This window comes from Nuphar pumila, chromosome 3 (assembly GCF_984573655.1).
Source record: "Nuphar pumila chromosome 3, dmNupPumi1.hap1.1, whole genome shotgun sequence".
NCBI lineage: Eukaryota > Viridiplantae > Streptophyta > Magnoliopsida > Nymphaeales > Nymphaeaceae > Nuphar > Nuphar pumila.
The window spans coordinates 23,147,761-23,173,383 of record NC_143251.1 but is presented as its reverse complement, the minus strand read 5'-3'; the positions used below and the strand labels follow the sequence as shown (position 1 = coordinate 23,173,383).

The 25,623-nt window shown below is 34.9% G+C and overlaps 1 protein-coding gene across 1 annotated transcript; it reads right to left on the bottom strand.

Annotated features, from left to right (window-relative positions):
* Positions 1-436: 436 nt before the first annotated feature.
* On the bottom strand, positions 437-9,626 carry LOC149842286 (large ribosomal subunit protein eL39-like). The gene is made up of 3 exons (XM_090001354.1): positions 9,529-9,626; positions 6,950-7,053; positions 437-856 (listed from the first exon to the last, which is right to left on the bottom strand). The coding sequence occupies exons 1-3, from the start codon at positions 9,529-9,531 to the stop codon at positions 808-810; spliced, it is 156 nt and encodes a 51-aa protein (XP_089857480.1). The 5' UTR covers positions 9,532-9,626; the 3' UTR covers positions 437-807.
* Between the last annotated feature and the right edge of the window lie 15,997 nt (positions 9,627-25,623).

Below are 25,623 nucleotides of genomic sequence, written 5' to 3'. Positions count from 1 at the left end.
AAGGGCAACCTGAACTTAAATCTCATGTCAAGTGGGTATGATGGAGCACTATCCAAATGGGACCATAAACAGTTTGTAATCCAAAAAGTCAAAATCCATTTCTAGCTTTCTCCATAAATATATAAACATGTTTTAATTTAATATTTATAAATAATAAACAAATGTAACCAAAAGAAGCCAAATACATTCAAGAGTGTAAAGTTTCAACATTAGCCCTGCAGCATAGAAATTAGCTGTGGAAAAATCAGAGGACTTTAAAAACACTAGGCATGGATACACAACCTCTACAAATCCTAAGAGTCCAGGTGCAATTGACAGCTCATCAATGTTATGCTTCTTTTCTCTTTATTTTTACATTATTATGTACCTACTTATTAGTAATCCCCGTTTAGACTTGAAGAAAAATAAGCATCCAAATTTATGATAGGCATGCAAATTTTAAAGATAAATCATAGTTCTAAAATTGTTCCCACCTACATCAAGCAAACGACCATATAACTAACAATTTCATATTTTTAAACAAATAACAGAAAACCCACACATAAACCTAGACAAATCATTGCAGATTAGATGAAGAAACACGATGAACTAAAAGCAATGCAACATGAAATTAAAAATTCTTCAGTTAAGAACTTCAAATCACTTGCTCATCAAGCCTGCAAATCCTACACATCAACTTGTAACACAAAAAGAGAGGTCGACTGAGAGCATGTGTTTAAAATACCCCATTCAGGATCAAAATCTAAAACAGCCTAAAGTGGAAACTGTCCACAAACTCCACTTGAATATTAAAATCAGCAAATTGCATCAGAAACCTAACTTTGTTCTCCTCCAATGCCTACGCTTGGCATTATACCTGAAAAGAACCATCAACAATAAATAAGATATTTCAGACTATAATAGAGTAAAGAATTCAAAAATAAATGATACCACAATCTCTTCAAAATTGTGCATTGTTAAAGCAATAAATCAGTGCATTGTTAAAGCAATAAATCACAACCATGCCTTGTGTAATGAAATATGCGGAAGAAACCAAGAATGCTAAAGCATTCACTATGTCCCACACGGACAAGTGCAACAAGCACAAGAGAGAAAATCCACTAAGGGATATACGAAGGGCCTTATAAAAAGGCTACACACATGAAAAATAATATCACTATTATTGAAGAGGAGCTCTAGAGAGCAATACAACATACAAGGGGGGTTTTCCCCCTATTTATAAGAAAAGGAGACCAAAGGGGCTCCCAATACAGTCGTTGGGAGCCCCCAACGGTCACAAATGTGACCGTTGGGGGCCCCAACGACTCCATTGTGGGGCCCCTTTTCGGTATCCAAAAAATACATTTTAAAAAAATAAAAACAAAAATAAAAAACAGTAAAATAAAAGAAATAAAATAAGTACCCTTATTGGGTACTTTGTGAAAAGACCATAATACCCCTATCGGGTATTATGGTATTATTACATATGTTTTAACACCCCCCCTCAAACTTTACGGGGGAATGACTGAAAGTTTGCCAAGAAGGAACAAGAAGCGAGGAGCAGGCAGGGCTTTGGTAAAGAAATCTGCAAGTTGATATTCTGAAGTGACATATGGCAGTGTAACTGTCCCACGAAGATATTCATCGCGTACATAATGACAGTTCATTTCAATATGTTTAGTCCTCTCATGAAAGGTGTGGTTGCTGGCAATGTAGATAGCACTTTTGTTGTCGCAACAAAGCTTCGAAGCACCGATAATTTTGACTCTCATATCTTGAAGAAGACTTCGAAGCCACACAAGCTCCATTGTAGTAGTTGCCATAGCCCTGTATTCTGCTTCAGTAGAAGACAACGAGACTTTCTGTTGTTTCTTGCACCTCCAAGCAATTAGCGAATCTCCTAGGAAAACACAAAAGCCAGTAGTTGAGATTCGATCATTTGGGTTTCCTCCCCAGTCAGCATCAGTATAAGCCAGTAAATCTAAGGATGAGAGTGAGGATAGAAATAGCCCTTTAGTCAAAGTATTTTTGATGTATCGAATGATTCGGAGCACAACACTCATGCACAGATGTAGGAGCATGCTGAAATTGGCTTGCAGAGTGCACAGCATGAGCAATATCCGGCCTGGTGATAGTCAGATAGGTGAGGGAGCCTATGAGTTGCCTGTAGGGCGTAGGATCATCCAGCGGAACTCCATCCTCCAGTCGTAGTTTAGCATTGATAACCTCGGGAGTCTCCACCTTTTTGTCATCTGAGATCCCAGATTTGGAACATATGTCTGCAGCAAGCTTCATCTGTGACAATATATACCCTCGAGGAGAGTATGCTACTTCTATACCAAGAAAGTACCTGAGAAAACCCAGATCAGACATATCAAAATTATGTTTTAACATATTTTTAACATTAAGAATACCACTTTCATCATTGTCAGTGATGATCATATCATCAACATAAAGCAGAAGGATGATGATACTATTACCTGCACGTTTAACAAAAAGAGCAGTGTCAGTATAACATGAACGAAATCCCAATTTTAACATATAGCATTAAATCTATCATACCAAGCCTTAGGGGCTTGTTTAAGACCATATAAAGCTTTTAATAACCGAAGAGTTTGACCTTGGTTAACATTAATTACCGGCGGAGGGTCCATATATACTTCTTCATTCAACTGACCATTAAGAAAGGCATTTTTAACATCTAATTGAAATATAGGCCATTTCTTAGATGATGCTACTGCTATTAGAGTTCTAACACTTGTCATGCGAGCCACGGGGGCAAAAGTTTCTTCATAATCGATGTCATATTCTTGTGAATATCCCTTAGCAACTAATCTAGCTTTATAACGTTCTAGGGAACCATCACTTTTTGTTTTGACTTTGTAGACCCATCGACATCCTATAGCTTTTTTATTTGGAGGGAGATGAACTATTTCCCAAGTTTTAGCCTTATTTAAAGCATCTAGTTCAACTTTCATTGCTTCAACCCAATGAGGAATATTTTTTGCTTGATTATAGTGGGAAGGTTCATAGTAAGAATGCAAGGCAATTAGACAAGCTCTATATTTAGGTGAGAGAGTTTCATATGAGACAAACCTATTTGGTGGAATGGACTCTCTAGAAAAACGCCTAAGAGAGGTTTCTTCTAGGGGTTCATTAAGCCGTAAGAATTTTTCTAAAGCACTAATAGGTTGTGCTTCCTCACGCCGAGTGTATACTTGGAGATTGTCACCATTAGTTGGTGATACACCATTATCATGAATATTTTCTAAAGATTCCGGATGACTCAAAAGATCATCATTTGAGTCTTCTAAAAGATCATTGAAAACATATAATCAATTTCATTTGGTTGTTCCAAAGTTTCAAATCCATTTTCATCTTCTAAAAAGGTCACATCTTTGGAGACAAATAATTTATTGTTCTTATAGTCAAAGCATCTATAGCCCTTTTGATTTTCATCATATCCTAAAAATACGCATTCTATTGTTTTAGGTGACAATTTATCTCTTTTATGCAAAAGAACAAAGCATTTACACCCAAAAATACGAAGACGATTGTAGTCGGGTGTCATATTAAAAAGTTTTTCATAAGGAGAGATATTGTTTAATTTTGAAGATGGCATCCTATTGATTAAATAGGTGGAGGTTAACACGGCTTCGGCCCAAAAATTTTTAGGAATATTTTTAGAAATGAGTAAGGATCTAGTGGTTTCTAAAATATGTCTATGTTTTCTCTCCGCTAGACTGTTTTGTTGAGGAGTTCTTGGGCAAGATTTTTTATGACAAATGCCATGTTGTTTTAGATATGATTGAAAATCATTTGATAAGTACTCTCCACCCGAATCGGATCTAAGAATGGATATTTGACTTTGAAATTGATTTTGAACTTTTGCATGAAATTCTTTGAAGAAGTTAAAAACTTCCGATTTAACATTAAGAAAATAAATCCATACGTATCTAGTATAATCATCAATAAATGTAACATAATACGAATAAGCACCTTTGGATAAAACCGGAGATGGTCCCCATACATCGGAATGCACCAATTCAAAAGGTCTTGTTGTCACAAAGGTTCTAATAGGAAAAGGAGTAGACTTCATTTTTCCAAAAATGCAATCTTTGCAATTGATATCTTTTTCTTTACAAAACTTGTTTCCAAAAGGAAAAAGATACATTTTAGAGTAACTTGGATGTCCAAGCCTTTTATGCCAAGTTTCAATATTTTTGTCTTGGACATAAGTACAAAATGAGGTATTTGGAAGTGTTAAGTTATCCATAAAATAAAGGTCTCCCTTCCTATGGCCTTGCCCAATCCGCTTCCCGGACCGGAGATCCTGCACAAAGCACCCTTGGGATGAGAAAGATATTTCACATCCATGGTCGGCTATTTGAGAAACGGAAAAGAGGTTAAGATTTAATTTAGGAACTATTCTAACTTTTGGAACAAGAAAATTTTGAATATTTTTAGAATCAAGAGTTCCAATACCATTTATTTTGAGAAAAGTTCCATCGACCGTAGAGACACAAGATAATTTTGAATTGGTGTGCACATTGGTTAATGCATTTTCATGAGGAGTCATGTGAAAAGAGGCTCCGGAATCTAAAATCCAAGAGTAAGTACCGGGAGGTGATGATGAGGCAATGGCGGCACCGGAGGTGGAAGAAGTGACCTTTAGAATTTGTTGGAGAGCCAAGGAGATTTGTCCAAGAGTATCTTTGAGATCCCCGTTCTTGCCGTCATCTTCTTTGGTGGTGGATTCTTCAACGGAAGCCACCTTTGGCTTGAATGCCCCATTTAGCTTTGGGCAAAAGGGTTTAATATGTCCCGGCTCATAACAATGATGACATATAATCATTTTTCTTCCACCACTCCATTGCTTACCAAAATGAGGTGGTTTGTATGTTTTAACATGATTGCCGGGTTTAGATACGGCAAGAACTTCCTCTATGCTTTTACCCATGCTATGCCTAGTCTCTTCTTGAGTAATCTCGGCAATAGCCTCTTCTAAGGGAGGAAACGTGGATCTATGGAGAAGTGAGGATCTCACTTGTTCAAATTCGGGACGAAGCCCAAATAAAAATTGAAACAATCTATCTTGTTCCATTTGTTTTTGTCTTAGTACCACATCATCCATAGCCACCCATTTAGGCTCTAAAAGAGCCAATTCATCCCACAAAGGATTTAGAGCACTATAATAATCTTGTATGCTCATGTCACCTTGTTTTGTGGTTCTTACTTTTTCTTGCAAAAAATAAGCTCTTGCAAGATCCTTTTGGGTAAACATACCCTTCATAAAAAACCAAGCTTCATTTGCCCGGCGGAATTTTGCAATATTTGCACATACCTTGAGTTCGACATTATTCATAAACCATGCTAGGATTTTTGCATGGTTGCTCTCCCAATCTTCCATTTGATGATTATAATCTTCAATGGCCTTGAGACGAGCATCGCCTTCAAGTGCTTTCTCTTGATCTCCTTCCATCTTTGTGAGCTTAAGTTGGGGTTCCGAAACGGTTCCCATTACATAACCCCAAAGCTTCTTGCCTTTGAGATTATTCTCCATTGCGGATGCCCACATCATGTAATTTTTCTCATTGAGTTTGAATGATAGATCGATCTTGACTTCCATTGCTACACAATGAAGATGTGAGAAATAAAGGAAGTAGAGAGACACGATTTTACCTTTAGAAGATCGTATGGCTCTGATACTATGTCACATGGGTGCGGGTGCGGGTGCGGGTGCGGGTGCGACACGGGTGCGGCGCAATTTTAAAAATTTTGGACACGGGGACTCGGCTATATATATATTAAAAAAAATAAATATATATATATATATATATATATATATATATATATATAAATAAGACTCGGTCAAAGTTGTGCCCATTAGGGGACAGGTGATGAGTTGTGAAGGCATTCTGTACACTTTCTTCATACAGGAATAATTCACTTTTGGGCACTTTCTTCATACACTGTAATAATTCACTTTCTTCATACAGGAAAAAACCACAAAAACTTGAGTTGTGCCCATTCTGTACTTAAAACTTGAAAGTGTACAGGTTTTTTAGTTGTGATGGGTTTTTTTCCTTACAGTTGTAGCCCAGAAAATTTTTAAAAAAAAAAATTCAAAAAAAAAAATTTCCAAAAAATGGACCAAAATGACCCTGGGTGCGTTGACCACACCCAGGGTCGGGTTGACCGAGTCCGAGCCGCACCCGTGTCCGCACCCGTGTCGGTGCGTGTCGACGCGGGTGCGGCGACCTTGGAGCCGAGTCCGTGTGACATAGCTCTGATACCATGTAATGAAATATGCGAAAGAAACCAAGAATGCTAAAGCATTCACTATGTCCCACACGGACAAGTGCAACAAGCACAAGAGAGAAAATCCACTAAGGGATATACGAAGGGCCTTATAAAAAGGCTACACACATGAAAAATAATATCACTATTATTGAAGAGGAGCTCTAGAGAGCAATACAACATACAAGGGGGGTTCCCCCTATTTATAAGAAAAGGAGACCAAAGGGGCTCCCAATAGAGTCGTTGGGAGCCCCCAACGGTCACAAATGTGACCGTTGGGGGCCCCAACGACTCCATTGTGGGGCCCCTTTTCGGTATCCAAAAAATACATTTTAAAAAATAAAAACAAAAATAAAAAACAGTAAAATAAAAGAAATAAAATAAGTACCCTTATTGGGTACTTTGTGAAAAGACCATAATACCCCTATCGGGTATTATGGTATTATTACATATGTTTTAACACCTTGCACCAGAAAAGGCAATAACATACTTAAAAGAACTACAATAATAGTATCACAATCCCCAAACACACTTTCAAAAATAAACATGTATGACTAGTTATTAAATGGTCAATCGGTAGATGCATAAAACCAGTTAACATCCTAATCAGGAGAATAAAATATATAATAGCAGAAACAACCATATGTCGTTCAAAGGGAATGCAAATCACCTTATGGTATTGTCAGTCCTCATCCTGATCCAATGAGGAATAGGCCTATTCTGCCTCATCTTTTTTGCCAACTTCTTCTTGATAATGAATGTCTTGTGTGACGGCTGCAATAACAGACATAAAATGCATTGAAATACAATATAGAAATTTTGATGTAATGCAATTCAGTTAATGCATCAAATTCCCAATACCTTACGGAAATGAAAAAACAAACATCAATCGTGAAAAGTAGAAAAGATCAAAATTAGAAAACAAAAAAGAAAAAGAAAAAGAAAAAAAATGCAGCAAAAACTGTGCACAAATTATAAAAACAACAAAAATCGCTTCAAGGAAGCAAATATCAAAATTCAATAGAGAAAACTAAAAGGGATAAGCAGCAGAGAAAATGATCAAACCCGTGCCATGCAATTCTTTCAAGGAAGCAACCAAAATTAACAAAAACAGGAAATGAAAATTTCAAACTCAAACCCATAAAACACAAAAAAGTATCTTTTAGGTGCATTCATGCAGACAAAAGCAACACGAATAGCATTGATAGGAGAACCATGTAACCATAACTCTGAATGTCGACCTAGAAAACATAAAGCACATATTAGAAGTAGTGGACTAACCTAAACATCATAAAATCCAAAAATATAAAAGCTAAATATGAAACAAATCCAGAAAATACTAAGGCCATGTTTGCTTTGGTCACACAAGGTTCACAAGATTCAAGGCAAAAATAACCACAGCTGGCAGTCACAATCACAACTTGTACTTTTCACATGTTTCACTAACCTTGATAAAGTGTTGTGATTGTGAGTTACAATCACAGGATCTTCAGAAAATCCAAGAAACACAAGGTACTGCAAACATGTCCAAAGTGAAAAATCTAAATATCACAATCAAGGTAGTCAGTATCGTACATATCGTTAACTATGGGGTGTTCCAATACGATACACACCTGTATCTTGATACGGGTATGTATCGTATGAAACACCCCCGTGTCTTACGATACACTGCAATACAGGACGTATCTTAAGATACGCTATAAATGCAGTTTAAATTATTTTATTTCAAAAAAAAAATTGAAAACATATAAGAACCATTGTGGCTAGTTCATATTCATCCCTAAAGAGCTTAAGAGTGATTTAGAGAGATTTTTTTCCAAAAAAAAAAAGAAAATGATGTTAATGATACTCAATGATTGATGTTATCTAATTCATTTTTTGTTTGAAATTTAAAAAAAATAGTTATGTAAAATTTTTAAGCATTAAAAAACAATGTGTTTTTTTTTTGTTTATGTAAACATACATTATTATGCATCTTGTAACTTATTAGCTTAGATTCATTATTTAATATGCATATTATTTCATAGTTTGCAATTTTTTGTGAGATTGCCATTTATAGCATATTATCTTGATTATTTAAGGTTCAATGTCTTATGCATGCCATTCATACCAAGACATAAATGCTTCATATGTGATTTTATGGTTGTATTTTGTGAAATTCATCATTTTTCATGTGTTATGATTTTTTAAAAAATTTTGCTATTTTTCTGGTTTTTCTTGATTTTTTTGGATTTTTTGATTTTTTTTATTAAAAATTTATGATGAGTTTACGATAAGGTGTAACTATGAGCCCTGCCGATACGGGTTAGATACATACAACCTTGATCACAATACTAAAACAGCAACTCATGAGTTTCAGAAACAGTGTCATAAAAAGGAATGACGGAATATTCAAGATTCTGAACCAATCCAAAATGGAAGACAAAAACTTTCCAGATTATGATAGAAAAAGTCCATACAAAATGAAAAAAAAGAGTAGGAAGTTAGGTATAAAGAAAATCTAAATTAACATAGTTATCACAAAAAACTATGGCCTATTTGGATGCACCCACTTATCCAGAAGATGTGATAAGCTGGGAAGTTGGCCCACACGAACACCAAAGGAGGGTGAGTCTGGATGCTAACCACAAGGGGGTGTTTAAATGAACCCACTTACCAAGAAAAAAAATGTGATAGCTAAGATATTGCAATGCAGAAAACGATAACATATCCCAACTCACCGTATTTATATGGATATGTTGCACCACATTGCAACATCCCAACTTATCCCAGTTATCTAGATAAGAGGGTGCATGCAAAATACCCGTAAAATCCCATGATAAACACTGCAGCATTAATAAAGCTGATATAAAAACACAAAAATCAACTCAAAAAACCTAACCCCAATTGCGCAACCCTAAGAATCAAAAAGGCGAAAAATGCAAAAAAAAAACGAAGTAAGAATATGAACAAAGAATACCGAAGTGATTTAGCATCAAAAGCCCTAATATGGCACCGACGCATCGATCTAACACTTCCGCAACCCTAACAACTACAGTAATGAAAAACGAAGAAAAACCACAACCAAAACAAGCAAATGCATAAAGGTCGTTACGTATCAATATCAGATACAAAACCAAAAATAATTAAGTCGAAACTTAATCTACTTCAGCGATGCTTTCAATTATGAAAGCTTAAGAATCACAGGAACGAGAGAAACGCAGTTGAAGAAAGCGAACACACACACAGACAGAGAGAGAAGATCATCACCATCTTCGCCAACTCCTTCGAGAAGAAGACGCCGCTACGCGGTGGAGCAGCAGAAACAGAGCGCGAGGAGAAAGACAGACGAATAGGAGGGGAAACCAAAACCCTAACATGAGTGCCGCCAGAGAGTCGGGTTTGCATATGATACCCGACCCAAACCGAACCCGAATGTTTGTGTAGCCGCCAACTGCTCAGGTTCCAAAGGGGTCCGATATGGATCGAATCGGTTTTCATCCGAGATAGTATCCATATTTGACTCGGGTCACATAGTAGAAGCTTTTGGATCCAGATTTGACTCGGGTCACATGGTAAGTTCCGGATTCAGATATGATTTGGACTTCCATTGTACCGGAATCCCCACAAAATAAAGGAATTCTGCAATACCTCTCATATAGCAAATTCAAAACAAGTGGTTCTTTTAACCCATATTCGCTGTTAAAATTTTTCCAGCTTAGATATAGGTCGGATCAGATCCACCACATATGTTCCACTAATATCTGCATTAGAAATCGATGCACCCTAGAATAGCAGGCGCACCAATATCAGATTCCAATATGAAACTCATTATCAAAATCATCAGTACAAGTATCAAACGAATATCAAGAATGTTTCTACCAATATCTCTACATACAAGCAATGATTTCATTTTATGAAGGCATTGTTTTCATTAAACCTTCTAAATTTATGATAAAAAAATATGGCAATATAACCCCATAGATACTTGCATCATGTATTTTGGATGAAAAAATGGTAACTAGAGCCTTCAAAATTATAAAAATTGTACGCCCTTGATTTTTGAAACATTAAAAGAACTTATCTATGCAAGAGAATCAAATGCTCTAAGAAGTGATGCCTATAAAAACAAGGATCATATTTGTATAGTTAGATTTTTGAAAAAACACCCAAAATCCATAAAAATCTAATAGCATATTTCATTTAGTAGGTTCTCATTTTCATAAATAGAAAAATACATCTATGCTAAATAAAACATGTTAAATAGGTTTTTTGGGCTTTTTCGTTTTATTTTTAAATTTTGACCATACAGATGTGACCTAAGTACAGGTCTTGAAGTGTTTGATTGACACATGGTTGAGTTTTTATAAGGTTTGAAAAATCAATGGTCCAAAATCTTTGTAAATTTTAGATGCTTCAAATATCATTTTTTCATTGAAAATATATGATCCACGTGTGAGTTCCTAGTAAATTGACCATGACTAACACATTTATGGGGTTGGAACCACGAAACAAAAATAACAGAAAAGCCGAAAAAAAACTATTTTGCGTGGATGTATTCCCTATCTAAGGTATCATCGGACCCCCTTTTGTCGTGCATTCTTAATTTTTTTAAATATGAGCTTTAGCCGTGTTTTTGAACTGCGTTAAAACTCATTTTTCTGCCCCCGTGGCTGTCACCCAGGTCTTTAACGGCGGTATTGACAACAGCTAAAAACCTTTTTGTGCATAATATTTTTTGTGCCACTGATTGTGCATGCAATCAGCAGCGCACAAGTGTCCAAAAATCATGCGGCACTTTAAGTGTTTGATGATACACCCTGCTATATATAGAGGAAACATGCTAAATAGAAATTTTGGGCTTATTTCATTTTATTTTTAACTTTTAACCATACAGATGTAATATATGTAATGAACTTTATAGGGATCAGCTCTTGGAGCATTAAATTTCAACACATAGGTGGGTTTTTATAAGATTATAAAATTTAATGTTTCAAAATCTTTGTAAATTTTTGAGGCTCCAAATACCATTTTTTCATTGAAAGCACATGGCTGAGCATCAATTCCTAACAAATCAACCATGACAAACACATCTATAAGATCGGATTCACAAAAGAAGTTCCAAAAAGCCGAAAAGCCCATTAGGCATGTTTGTTTCATATATGTATATATGCATTTTATTCATACTATTTTATGCATGATTTATAGAAAAAATGTATTAAAAACTCACTTTTATGGTTAGTTTCAAGACACCGCATTGAAATAGAAATTATCAAAAAAATGCAAATTTCAAAGTTTGCCCTGCATTTTTCGATGTTTTACTTAATTTAAGAGTTTTTAACTTGTAATCTAATTAGATTAGGAGAGTAGTTACTAAGTTTAATTAGTTTTAGAAAAAACCTTTTAAAAATATGTTTTCTAAAGGAGACCTCTTTTGGAAATTCTAAAAAATTATCACTCTTTTTAAAAATTCAGGTTTTAACCTAATTGGGATTATAAATTGAATTTTTGAGAAAGAAAAATAATTTTTCTTATTTGGATCATCTCTCTCTCTCTCTCTCTCTCTCTCTCTCTCTCTCTCTTCTTTGCCTCCCCTTCTTCATTTCTTCCCCTTTTTTGATCGATTGGTTGCCTACCCTCTTCCTTTCTTGCTTTTTATGCTTCTCAATCTGTCTTCTAAACCTCAGCATTGTCAATTCCTTGCATCCTCTCTGTCGGAGAGAGAGCTGAAGTGTGTTTGGGTGCAACAGGTAAAAACCATCTTCTTCTTCTTCGTTTCATCGTAGTCTTAGTTTTGCATATCATAAATCATCTCATTGCATATTCATTTGATTTAATCTAGTTTAGTTAAGTTTTCTTGCATCTAAAAACTTAAAAAGAAAAAAATAGAAAGTCATAAATAATCATTTTCTTGATTTGTGTGCCAATAGATAATCATTTTTTTAGTTATTAATCTTGTTTCACAATAGTTGTTGCTATTTTTTTTAGATTTAGTTAGTTTAGTTTCAGAATTTAGTTTACTTAAATTTAGATTAGATTTAATAATATTAGCCGATTAGGGTTTTTATTTTTTTATTAATTGATTAATTGTAATAAGTAGATTTAATCAATTAGGGTTTTTATTTTTTTGTTAATTGATTAATTGCAATATAAAAAATACATCTATGCTAAATGAAACATGTTAAATAGGTTTTTCGGGCTTTTTCATTTTATTTTTAAATGTTGACCATACAGATGTGACCTAAGTACTTGATTTTATAGGAATCAGCAGCTCTTGAAGTGTTTGATTGACACCTGGTTGAGTTTTTATAAGGTTTGAAAAAACAATGTTCCAAAATCTTTATAAATTTTAGATGCTCCAAATATCATTTTTCTCATTGAAAATATATGATCCATGTGTGAGTTTCTAGTAAATTGACCATGACCAACACATTTATGGGGTTAGAACCACGAAAAAAAAATGGAAAAGCGGAAAAACCTATTTTGCATGGATGTATTACCCTATATAAGGTATCATTGGACCCCCCTTCTATCGCGCGTTCTTATTTTTTTTAAATATGAGCTTTAGCAGTGGTTTTGAACTGCCGCTAAAACTCATTTTTCTGCCTAGGTCACCCAGGACTTTAACGGTGGTCTTGACAACTACTAAAAACCTTTTTGTGCATAATTTTTTTACGCCACTGATCGCGCATGCAATCAGCAGCACACAAGTGTTCAAAAATCATGGGACACTTTAAGTGTTTGACGATACACCCTATTATATATAGTGAGGAAACATGCTAAATAGAATTTTTGGGCTTATTTCATTTTATTTTTAAATTTTAACCATACAGATTTGATATATGTAATGAACTTTATAGGGATCAACTCTTGGAGCATTAAATTCTCACACGTTGGTGGGTTTTTATAAGATTATAAAATTTAATGGTTCAAAATCTTTGTAATTTTTTTAGTCTCCAAATATCATTTTTTTCATTGAAAGTACATGGTCAAGCATCAATTCCTAACAAATCAACCATGACAAACGCATCCATACAATCAGATTCACAAAAGAAGTTCCAAAAAGCCGAAAAGCTCATTTGGCATGTTTTTCTCATATATATATAGTTTGGGAAATGAAAACCTACAAAATGGGCACGATGCTAAATGAAACATGCTATTGGATTTTCAGTTTTTTTTTAATTCTGGCCCCATAGATGTGTTCATGATGATTGATTTACTAGAGATTGATATTTGGACCATGCATTATGGATGAAAACAATAGTATTTTGAGCCACAAAATTTTATAAAAATTATAGGCCATTGATTTTTTAAAGCCTTATAAAAAGTTGCATCAGAATCAAATGCTTCAAGAAGTGATTCCTATAAAAACAAGCATATAGATTACATCAGATTTTCGAAAAAAAAAAAACACTGGAGTGTAGGAAACTGCAAATACGAAAATGCAGATTTTGGCGGGTTGAAGTGTGTGTTGTTACGCTCGAAATCGCCAGAGAAGGTCCACACTTCTCAACTCTCTTACACAACGTTACTTCTCTCGCACTCAGAGAATTTGAATTCAGTATATGTTCTTAGACTCATACACTGCATTTATAATCAAGTTTAGAATGCATCTCTAGGAGAAATCCCTTAAGCCCCAAGAGACACATCTCTTTGCAATTCAAGCATATAATTGTATCTTAATGTGCATTATTGTCTTGTAACTTAATTTGATTAGTTTTGTTCTTTAATTGTTATATGCTTAAACAATTGCAACCATTGGGAGAGAGTGACTGTTGGGATCATTTTATGGCCATATGACCTTACATCTCCCACTTGGTTATAAGGGATATTATGTGTTTCTATGACCTTACATCTCTCACTTGGTCATATGGGATATTTTGTGTTTCTATGCTTATTCTCAATTGGAACATTGCATACACACTTTCTGAGTGATATTTTATTCACTCACCACTTAGATATACTTGAGTCACATCTTATTCATATGTCTTGCGAAAACATTCTCAATGACTGCCTTGGTTAGCGGATCCGCTACCATGTCAATTGAAGAAATATAGTCTACTGCTATTTCATTTTTCATAAGCATATCATGAATATATTGATATTTAACTGCAATATACTTACTTTTAGAGTTATCAACTTATGTTTGTATCAGTCTTGTAGCAGCTTTATTGTCACAATAAAGTTGAATTAGTTTTTTTTGAAATATCCAATTTTAACTCATTTAGGAAGTGACTTATCTATACACCAAAAGTGGTTGCCATGTTACAGGTCATATACTCAGCTTATTGGGTATGTTGTGTCACACACCCTTGTTTCTTGCATGACCATGAAATTGCTCTACCTCCTAACATAAATATATAACTAAAGGTAGACTTTGCTTCATCGCTATCACCAACAAAGTCAGCATTTGAATAACCTACATGGTTTAGACTATCAGATTAATAATATAGCTTGAGTTCTTTAGTTTTCCCTAGATATCAAAAAATCATTTTCACTGTTTCTCAATGAGAGAACCCAAGATTACTTTGATATCTACTCACTAGACTTATAGAAAAACTTAAATCAAGTCTAGTGCAAAGCATTGCATATGTCAAGCTTCCAATTGCATGAGTATAAAGAACATTCAACTTTTCTTGTCTAACTTCTAGACAATCGTTCTTACTTAGTTTTAGACCTTTTACTACATGAGTACCCTTTGCCTTGATACTTTTCATTCTAAAGTTCTTTAGAATGTAGTCAAAATATTTTTCTTGACTTAGACATAGTAATCTCGATTTTCTATTTCTTTGTATTTTAATTCCAAGGATATATAAAGCTTCACCCATATCATTCATTTCAAATCGAGAACTTGACCATAATTTAGTCATATTTATCATGACTATATCATTTTCTGTAATTAATATGTCATCAACATAGAGAGATAACACAATAAACTTAATCGACTATTTTTGGCATATACACAGTGATTCAGACTATTTGCCTCATAACCCAACTTGGTTATAGCATTATAAAAAGTCAAATACCATTGCCTTGATGGCTGGTTAAGTCTATACAAGGATTTATTTAACTTATATACTTTATCCTCTTAACCTTCAATTTCAAAACCTTCTGATTGCTGCATGAAAATAATTTCATTTAGTTTAGCATTTAAAAAGACTTTTTTCACATCCATTGGATATAGGTCAAGATCAAAATAAACTATCAATGCCAAAATAATTCAAATAGATACTAGTTTGGCTATAGGAGAATAAGTTTCTTCATAATCAATCCCTTCTTGTTGAGAATAGTATTTTGCTACTAATCTTGCTTTAAATTTGTCAATAGATCCATATGCCTTGAGTCTTTTCTTTAAAACCCACTTACTACCAATTGCCCTATATCCATTAGATAATATGGTTAGTTCCCAAACTCTGTTTTTTTTACGAAATCTAACTTATCTTTCATTGCTTCTTTCTATAGTTCAGATTCATTAGAAGCAATTACATCTTCAAAACTCAAGTTATCAAGAGTTTTATCCAAGTTCATAAAATAGCATAATTATTCACTCAATAATGTATAATAATCATTCAAATAAGATGGAGAAATTATTGTTCTTTTCTGTCCAATTATTGGTTGTGAAGTTTGCTTATTATTTACAACTGAATCGTTATGCCTTAACTCTTGAGTAAATATCCTATAATCATTTATGATATCCAAAAGGACACAATCATCTTCAAGATTAAAATTAATTTCTTTTGTTTCCAAGAATTCTATCTCCCTACTTTCTATAAATTCTTTCTCGGGATTATATAGATGATATCTCTTTGATCCCTTTAGGTATCCCATAAAGATGCATTTGATAATCTTGTTATCTAACTTGTCCCTCATTTGATTAAGAGTCAATACATGAGCAGGTGACCCTCACTTTCGCAGATGACTAAAGTTGGGTTTTCTGTCAGTCAATAACTCATGAGGTGTAAGCTCTACAACCTTAGAAAGAACCTTATTTAGAATATACATGGCAATGCATATAGATTCTTCCCAAAAAATTTTGAAAAGATTTGTATGTGTCAACATAGATATTGTCATATCCATTAGGGTTTTATTCCTTCTTTCTGCTATATTATTTTGTTGAGGTGTATAAGACATAGTTGTATAAGTAGTTATGTTATTTTCATTGCAAAAAGTCTTAAACTCATTGAAGTTATATTCACCTCCTCTATCAGATTTAATAACTTAGAGTTTCATTCATAATAGTCCTTCAACTTCATGTTTATATACCTTAAACTTTTATAGAGCTTCAGATTTTTTAGATATTAGGTATATTTATCCATACCTTGAGTAGTCATCTATGAATGTGATGAAATATGATTTCTTTTTATGTGTTTCTACTGTTAAGGGCCCACATATATCTGTGTGTACTAAAACTAGTAAGTCACATGCCCTACTTTTCTTAGAAAAATGTTGTATAATCATTTTACCTGATATGCATGATTCATATATTTCAAATTCTATATTTTTAAGACAAAATAATAATCTCATGCAAATTAATTTTTTCATTTTATTAACATTTACATGTTCTAACCTTAAGTGTCATAAATATGCATCAACATTAAATGCACACTCCATATAACCAGAAACATTCATTGTATTATTTATAGAAGTTACATTTAAATGAAAGAGACAATGGTTAATATCATAGCAACCCCTGAGCTTCACTTTTCTATCTTTCCTAACCTTGTCACCCTGAAAACGGATTTTGAAACCCTTTTTAGCAAAGTCTCCTTCTGCTAAAAGATTTCTTCTTATGGAAGATACATAAAGTATATTTGTCATTAGAAGACTAGTCCCTTCTATTTGGAGCCTGTAGGTCCATATCCCGACTACATCATTGTAGGTGTTATTTTCCATATACACCTTATGAACTTCAGGCTTCAACTCCTTCATCTCCATAAGTCTTTCCTTTGACTTAGACACATATTGTGTCACCCCTGAATCAATCTAGCATCTTGAGATATCGCCATCCGTGATCAATGATTCAGACACAGTGCAAACTATTTCACATTCTCGAGTAACTTGTTTTCCTGAATTCTCTTTCTTGGTTTTACTTGAGCATCTTTTCTTAAAATGCCCAATTTTTTCATAAAAAAAACATGCTCCCTTGGTTGCAGTCTTGGAGTTTTTGGTTTGCACTGGATGATTTTTGTTGAATTTATTCTTCTTAAATTTTCTGAAGAATGTGCCCTTAGACTTGAACCTATAAAAGGTTGCTAGAAAGGATTCTTGGGTATTCATGATTTCTCCCTTTCTATCTTTTGACATGTGCTAATTGCAGAGGCAACTCAGTTAGAAAATGACTTTTTTTGGTTAATCTCATGGCAGTTGACACCATCTTTCAAGTTTGAGGAAGGTTGTTTAGTATGATGGAGACTTGCATTCACTCAGAAATATCATTTACAGTTATGACTAAGTCATTAGTCATTACCAACATTTGATTCACATGATTGACTACATTGTCTACTCTTTCATCTTACATGAGTTATATTGTTTCAGAAAAAGTTGAATATGGGTTTCTAAAGTCATATCATACTTCTTTCATCATTTTCTTTGTAGTGTCAAAGTCTTCAAATACTCGGATAAGGTCATCTTGCATGAATGTTAGAAGAGTTGCTCAAGCAAGTTGATCGTTCTTGATAAACTTATTATAAGTTTTCTTCTCTTCTTCACTAGATTTATCAGTTAGTGAAGATTTCACATTATTAAATACTTGCAGGGTCTTGTCATGTGTTCATAAATACTTCATCTTCCTCCACATTCCAAAATTTGTTTCATTGAGTTTTTTAATTTTGAACAACTCAGTCATGACTATTCAATTTGCTATTATCCTAATTATAAACAAATATTATGATTACTAAAACTATTTCAACTAATATTTTTTAATGTGACTAGTTTTAATTCTTTCTAAACTAGTTTAGCATGCAACAAGATACTTAAGTATGCAATAAATACACAAAAATGCTAAAATTTTAAGCACTATTGCCAAAATAAGTACTATGTGGTTTTCTGAAACTCAAGACCACCTTTCTATAGTTTTAGAAAAATAAAGGAGGGTTGTGTAAGCAAAAACACAAATACCTATTTCTGTAACTTTTTGAGTTAAACAGAAAGTTTTGACACTCTTTCTATAATTTTAGAAAACATTAGTAGTCTTTCTGTAAATATTCAGTAAAGCAAAATATTGTTTAAAATTATCTGAGTTTATCAGGAAAGGAGAACCATTTTTCTATGATTTCAGAAAAGTAAAACCCTCTTTAAGCAAAAATCAAAACAGAAACCTCAAAAAACTTGTTGAGTTAAACACAAAGTTTCAACCCTCTTTCTGTAAATTCAAAAAAATAGAAAGCCTGTTTCTGTAAAAACTATATGTAGAGACTTATTTCAGAAAAAATGAGTAAATAAGCCTTTTTCTGGAAATTTCAGAAAATAAACCCTTTGTGCAGAATATTCAAGGGGTCCTAAATGGAATTAACAAGAATTATTGGACTTAAGCAAAACTGTTATTTTATTTATTTTATTATTAATTTTTATTAACAAAAGAAGAAGGGTTCTCGACCCTTCTCGAAATCGTTCCGTTTTTTTGTTCCTCCTCTCTGGCGATGCGTCCTCGCCATAAAAGAAGGGATATTCTGGCGACAATGCTCTTCACTAGAGGTGGTGGATGACTGCCTCTTTGGCAATGCCCGCCTACTTCGTCCGACTCATCACCATCAGCCATCACCGACGACAAATTCGACGAGATTTGAGAGCATGAGCAGAGGAAGCCCTGTCGGGTTCCCCTTTTCGATTTTCTAAGAATAAATGGATGGTGATGCTTGCCTGCTCCATTCAACACTCTGTGGACGGCAGAGTCACTGCGACGCTGGAGGATCGGGTCACTACCGACAAGGTAAAACTTTTTTTTCCTTTAGTCTTAACAAGACAACCCTCGCTCCTCCACCGTTGTAGGCGATCTTCGGTGGGAGGGTGGAATTATCTCAACAACCCTGCCCCTGCCCCTTCTCACTGTAGGTGAACTCTGGCAAGAGGGCAAATGCCTCTTCCATCGATTTTCGATGAAAGAACGAAGGGGGCAACAAGCAAACCCTCTTCCTTTTTTTTGTTTGGGTTTCGGCGAGAGGTGAGATATTCGGCTGGTGGCTGCACAACAAAGATCGGAGGGACAATGCGCCCTCTGCTTTGCTTCTTCTAGACTGGTAGGAAGAGAGAGAGTAGGGTTTCCCTCTGTAGCCTGAGATTGAAACAGAGAGAGGGAGCCACTAACCCTTTCTTTCTTTCTTTCTTTTCTTTCTAAAAACCAACAAAAAGGTTGGTCTTTCTCCCTTACTATTCCCTTTTAGAGGGTTTTGCCTCTCATAGTGAGAAAGGAATCGAGCCCTTTCAGTGAATCGATGCCCTTTTCGGTAGGCCGATTACTTAGTGGTGAACCCCAAAAAGAGTTAGCTCTGACAACTCTCCCAAGCCTTCTATTTATGAAAACTTTTACCCTCATAAATTGGTTTTCCCAAACAGTGATTTCTAATCAGTATTTGATAATGCAAAACATAAAATGTTGACTGACCTTTCTTCGCTAAATTCCCCTTGTGTGCCTGGTTTTTTTATGTTGGTTGATTTTCTCGACAACGAGCGCACTCTATTTTGATGAGTGCACACAATCACGATCACATGAAGAAAATTCAAAAACATAGATTTGGGCGGGATGAAGCGTGCATTGTTACGCTCAAAATCGCCTGAGAAGGTTCACACTTCTCAACCCTCCTACAACTGAGAAGGTTCATACTCATAACAAAGGGTTCAAGTTTGAGACACGTCCTTGAAAAAAAAACCTTTCAGCATCAAGAAAGACATCTCTTTGCAATGTACATTATTATCTTGTAACTTAGTTTGATTAGTTTTGTACTTTAATTGTTATATGCTTGAATAGTTGCAACCATTGAAAGAGAGTAATGGTTGGAATAGCCTCCCAACAATCATCTTATGGCCACATGAATGAAGATTCAATAACATTTCATTTATCACCATGCACATTCCATAGGTTTTAATTTCCCTATATAATTCATCATGGAGTTTCATTTAGCACCGTGCACATTTTGTAGGTTTTTCATTTCCCTATATAATTCATCCATCGGCCTGATCTTATTTGAATTTCTGAAAATTATTTCGGTCTGTTTATTCTAGGGTTTTTGTCGATATCTAACCATACGGGAATATATAATCATTTATTATTAATTCTTAAGTGAAAATAGTACCCAAATCTAGGGTCGGATGGTGTCAAGTATCCAACTCAATCCCATATTTCCAACAAAAAAGTATCCCTTAAAATGATTAAATTATCTGGGGTCAAGTTTGGAATCCCATTTTCTTAACCCACGCAGAATGACTGCATTCTAGAAAGGTTCCGCAATTAATGGAACACACCCTAGGAACTTGTCTGGGACAAATTCCAAGGCCAATTGAACAAAAACAGTAGCCCCAGGGCACCTTTTACGTGTGCTTAAGAATGCGTTGCGTCATCGAACCGAGTTTATCCTACAAACACAGAGCGAGCGTACCCATCTTCACCCCTGGATGGGGGACACCCCCGTATTGGTCCCTCGGACAAAACCGAAACCTGAACTCACCTACAAGTTGTTTGGACGGATTTGGGTGTTCTTAATGGGCTGGATATTGGATCCATTGACAGCCCTACCCAAACTTTTAGACTCTTAATATGAGCTGGGTCCCGAACATTGGATCTGCTTCTACAAGAGTTCTGAATCACAGAAAAATATTCTAGGACCGGGTCGATATGGAACTCGACAGGAAATGAACTGACCCAATGTGGAGAACTGATAAGACGCTACTCGGTCTGGAATGGGACAGGTGTGAGTCCCACCCAATTGGGAAACCGTGCTTGGATTATACAATATAGCTGGAGTAGGTCCTAATATAAATGACCCGCTTTCATGCGTATCCCTTACCCATAACCATAAGTGATCATGGGTCTACGCTTGGTTCTATTCAAATTAAGGTTGGCTAGGCTAAGTCTAAATTGCTCGACAATAGGGATGCGTATGGATTCAGCACAAACTGGATCATTCTTGATAATCTGATTTATATGCAATAAGACGAATCCAAGTCCAGGTCTGAATGAGACCCAATGAAGTTGAATCTGGATGCAAAATTTTATATTGTAATTCAGAATCCAATAAGAAAAAAGGGAGACGAGAAACAAGGATTTTACATTTAAAAAATATAAATGGATCAGATTTAATTCAAATTTTAACATAGATCTGATCTAAAACATTGATCCAAATCCAAAACAGATACAAAAAAAAATAGTCTGAATTGATAGTCGATGTTTTCAAAAGCTTTTTCTATATCGCGTTATTTTTTATTAATAACATTCATATATAAAGTTCTGGGAACCAAAAAATTTACCAAATGTTGCTTGCTTAAGCCATTGAAGCAGATCAAACAGAAGGATCTGATAATTTGCATGAAATAAATCTATGAGCAAATATGCGAATGGTCCTGAATCTATTTTTCAATTCATCAAATGACAAAAAGTACAATGACTAGCTAAACGAGATTGATTTTGCATGCACGATACAGCAAACCAGACTCGGCTAACAGAGGACAAAAAAATGAACCACCTTACTGTAAGAAAAGAGTGGATCGGCTGCAAATATTCAACTTTCTCATAAATCAGATGAAGTATTTACATCAACAAACTGCTAATAAGCTCCTTCTGGATTCCCAATGTTATCAGAGACCCATATACCAGCACTCGTGTTGCTCCTTCCAAGGAATCACTCGGGATGTTCAGCTCTCAACCATAGACTCAGGGCCCAACAGCTCATTAGGAATTGACAGGGCCCTCGAAGACTGATGAACTGAATTGAAAAGTATGTCCTTGATGACGTTTGAAGCAGAAAAAGGAAAAGTGGAAGCAGATAAGTATACTGCAGATAAAATTCTACTAATGTGTATATATATATATAAGATTCGGAACGAGAGAAGATACGTAAGAAGGTAGGCGTTGCACCCATTGAAAATAAGATGAGAGAGAATCTTTTACGGTGGTTTGAACATATTCGACGAAAGCCTAATGATGCTCCAGTTAGAAGGATGAAGAAATGGGAAAATATATTAGTTAAAAGAGGTCGGGGTAAGCCTAGGAAGACATGGATGGAGGTGATAAGAAAGGATATGAATGCTTTGAACCTCACCGAGGACATGGCATTGGATAGAAATGAATGGAGGAGAAGGATTCATGTGGAAGACCCATAATGATTTTCTTTGTTGGTTCATATCGCCGACCCCAATTGTTTTGGGATGAAGGCGTAGTAGTTGTTGTTGTATATATATATATATATATATTCAAGATATATGTACCGATTGTTAAATAATGTAGCATAATTCAGGTTGAATCCGTAGAGTCAGATAAGCATATATGGAACCAAGTATTCTTTATGAACCCAAGTCAAACTCAGGTTCCCATTAAGATCTGTAATTTTTTAATTAAAAAACATAAACATTATTTTTCCAGGCAAGAACCAGGTTAGTAAGCCTTTACATATGCCTAATTATCCGTAGTACTATGAACCAACATTTAAGTTAGAATCCACATCAGAGAACGTGAGTATAATTTCCTTGTCTATAGCTAATTGCCAACTGCTAAGAGGCTTTTCACTAGTTGCCAAGTATATACACTAATTTTATAGCTCTATGTGAAGAATGGGATGCAAAAAGTTTTCTTTGCACATTCTTGCATTGGAGGTGTGCAGTCATGAGTGCGTCCTTGCATGAACATGTGTGTGCACCCTCACGAGTTGTTCCATCTCATATATATATATATATATATATATATATATATATATATATATATATATATATATATATATATATATATATATATATATATATATATATATATATATATATATATATGAGATGGAACAACTCGTGAGGGTGCACACACATGTTCATCTCATATATATATATATATATATATATATATATATATAGAGAGAGAGAGAGGGGTGTAGCTAGGATTCATGTGAGCGGGGGGGGGGGGGGGGGGCGGGCAAACAGGGGTGTAGCAAAAAAAAAAAGTATTCGTGTGATAGTTGGGGGTTGGGGGCGCTGCCCCCGAAAAAATTTTTTTGAGATAAAATAAAAAATGGCTACAATTATTAATAAAAATCTATTTCATATGGACAAATCAAACTATTTGCTGCTGTCAGGGCTGGGCTAGGACTGGGCTGGGCTACAAAAATGGATAAAAATCTATTTCATATGGAATCAGGGCTGGGCTAGGACTGGGCTTTTAAAAAAAAAAAAAATTAACTGTTTCGGGAGGCAGGACTGGGCTACAGCCCAGTCCTGCCCCCCCTAGCTACGCCTTTGTATATATATATATATATATATATATATATATGACGAAGAATCCTCACCGAAGCAAGGAAAACCTCTGTGGGGCACACTCACGGTGCCTTAAGTGACCCGCTTACAGACACACTCGTGCAGCAGTGAAGTTTGATCTGGTGTCTTCATCTCATCATCCTCACAATCACCCCGCTGACCACTGTTTCATCTCATACTTAAAGTGGCCAATGAGCATAGTCCCGTAAGAGTGTTAAACATGAAAGAATATTAGCAAATCATGTAATTGATTTTTCATTTCCCCCTTCCTCTTTGACTTATAGGCAAATAAGTATGGTTCAAAATTTCAAACAATGAACACAAATTCCTCTTTGACTTATAGGCGAAACTTGTGCTTGTTTGTGGAACTTATTTGTTTTTTTTCTTTTATATTTACACAGAGAAACCACCCTAGGATCAGAGACTTAGCGCCGCGCCGCTGACTCTGCCTGCCGTACTTATGGTCACTGTCCTGGCAGTGAAAAATTCAACCCTTAGCCCCGGGGAGTCGCAACGTTGACTAGTTATGGATCCTCAATCTGGATCGATACAAAATAGAGGAATCAATGGATGCTCAAGTTTGGATCTGACTACTGTGATTTGTCTATGATAGTGCAGACACCACATTTAGACATCTTAGAAGAGGCACGCTTTGTGCATACTAGGCTAAAAAAACAAAAACCTAAACGAAGGCAAAGGTTTCACAATTTAAGGGTGTATTTTTTTTTTAAATGTTTTGCTTAAAAGTAATACTTTTAAAGTTGGTAATAAAAAGAAAACAAATTAAAAGTAAATTGAAAAGATTATGAGAAGGAACAATCCAAAGTTTTTCCTCAAAAATTAGGATAAGAACAGGTATACACAAAAAGGTTTTTATGTCACTCTTAAATTTGTTATAAAGCAATCCTTTTTTGGTAGAAAGATAGATATATAAAAGGATACGGGTTGAGTGAAAAGTGCACTAAAATCTTACCATGGAAAATACTTATTTTCATCATAATCCAACATGGGCATCACCCCTTGCATGGGCATCACTCCTTCCACAATCTGAAGCCTGCGACTCCCTGGGGACAGGGGGGTAAGCCCACAGAGAGTTTTACACTGCTAGGACAGTGACCATAAGTAACTATTTCTGGGGGCGGTTTCTCCATGTAAATATCAAAAAAGAACATGGGAACCAGTGATTACCCAAAAATAGATGAGACTAGTCCGAGTCTATGCTCATCTTTCTCCCATTCTTGTCTTTTAAATGTTCCTTTTAGGAAATATCACACGTAACAAGACCCTACATGGCAGAGATTGGGTCCATTCTTATTTCATAACTTGAAACTGCCATGTTCCACATTAACTGGCATTAATGAAAAAAATAACTGAAACCAGGCTGAGGGTAACGCTCGATGGAAGCCAACCTTCTGAAATCTCTCTCTCTCTCTCTCTCTCTCTCTCTCTCTCTCTCTCTCTCTCATATATATATATATATATATATATATATATATATATATATATATATATATATATATATATATATATATATATATATATATATATATATATATTCAGCTTCATAAGGAGCACAGTAAGTCCACGTACTCATAAACCATAGTATTGATGAGCAGAGGAAGGAGGACAATGATAACATCTTTTAATTTCTTTAATTTGATCGGACTAACTCATATGGAGTCCACAAAGAGGATGAACATTCACAAACTCTGATACCTATGTAAACTGGGTGCAGGTGCAGGTATGGAATGACAGCAATTTCGAAAAATATGGGCAAGGAGACCCGGCTATATACATATATATTAAATATCACATAAGTATAAAATAATTTTAAAATAAACTCAATATAATCTAAATATATATGGTATATCTAAAATATATATTATATACTGAAAATAAGAAATCATAAAATAAAAATAT

Coding starts and splice junctions, on each gene's coding strand:
- LOC149842286 (XM_090001354.1), bottom strand. Junction 857..6,949: donor AGGACTGACAATACCATAAG/GTGATTTGCATT, acceptor GGTTCTTTTCAG/GTATAATGCCAAGCGTAGGC.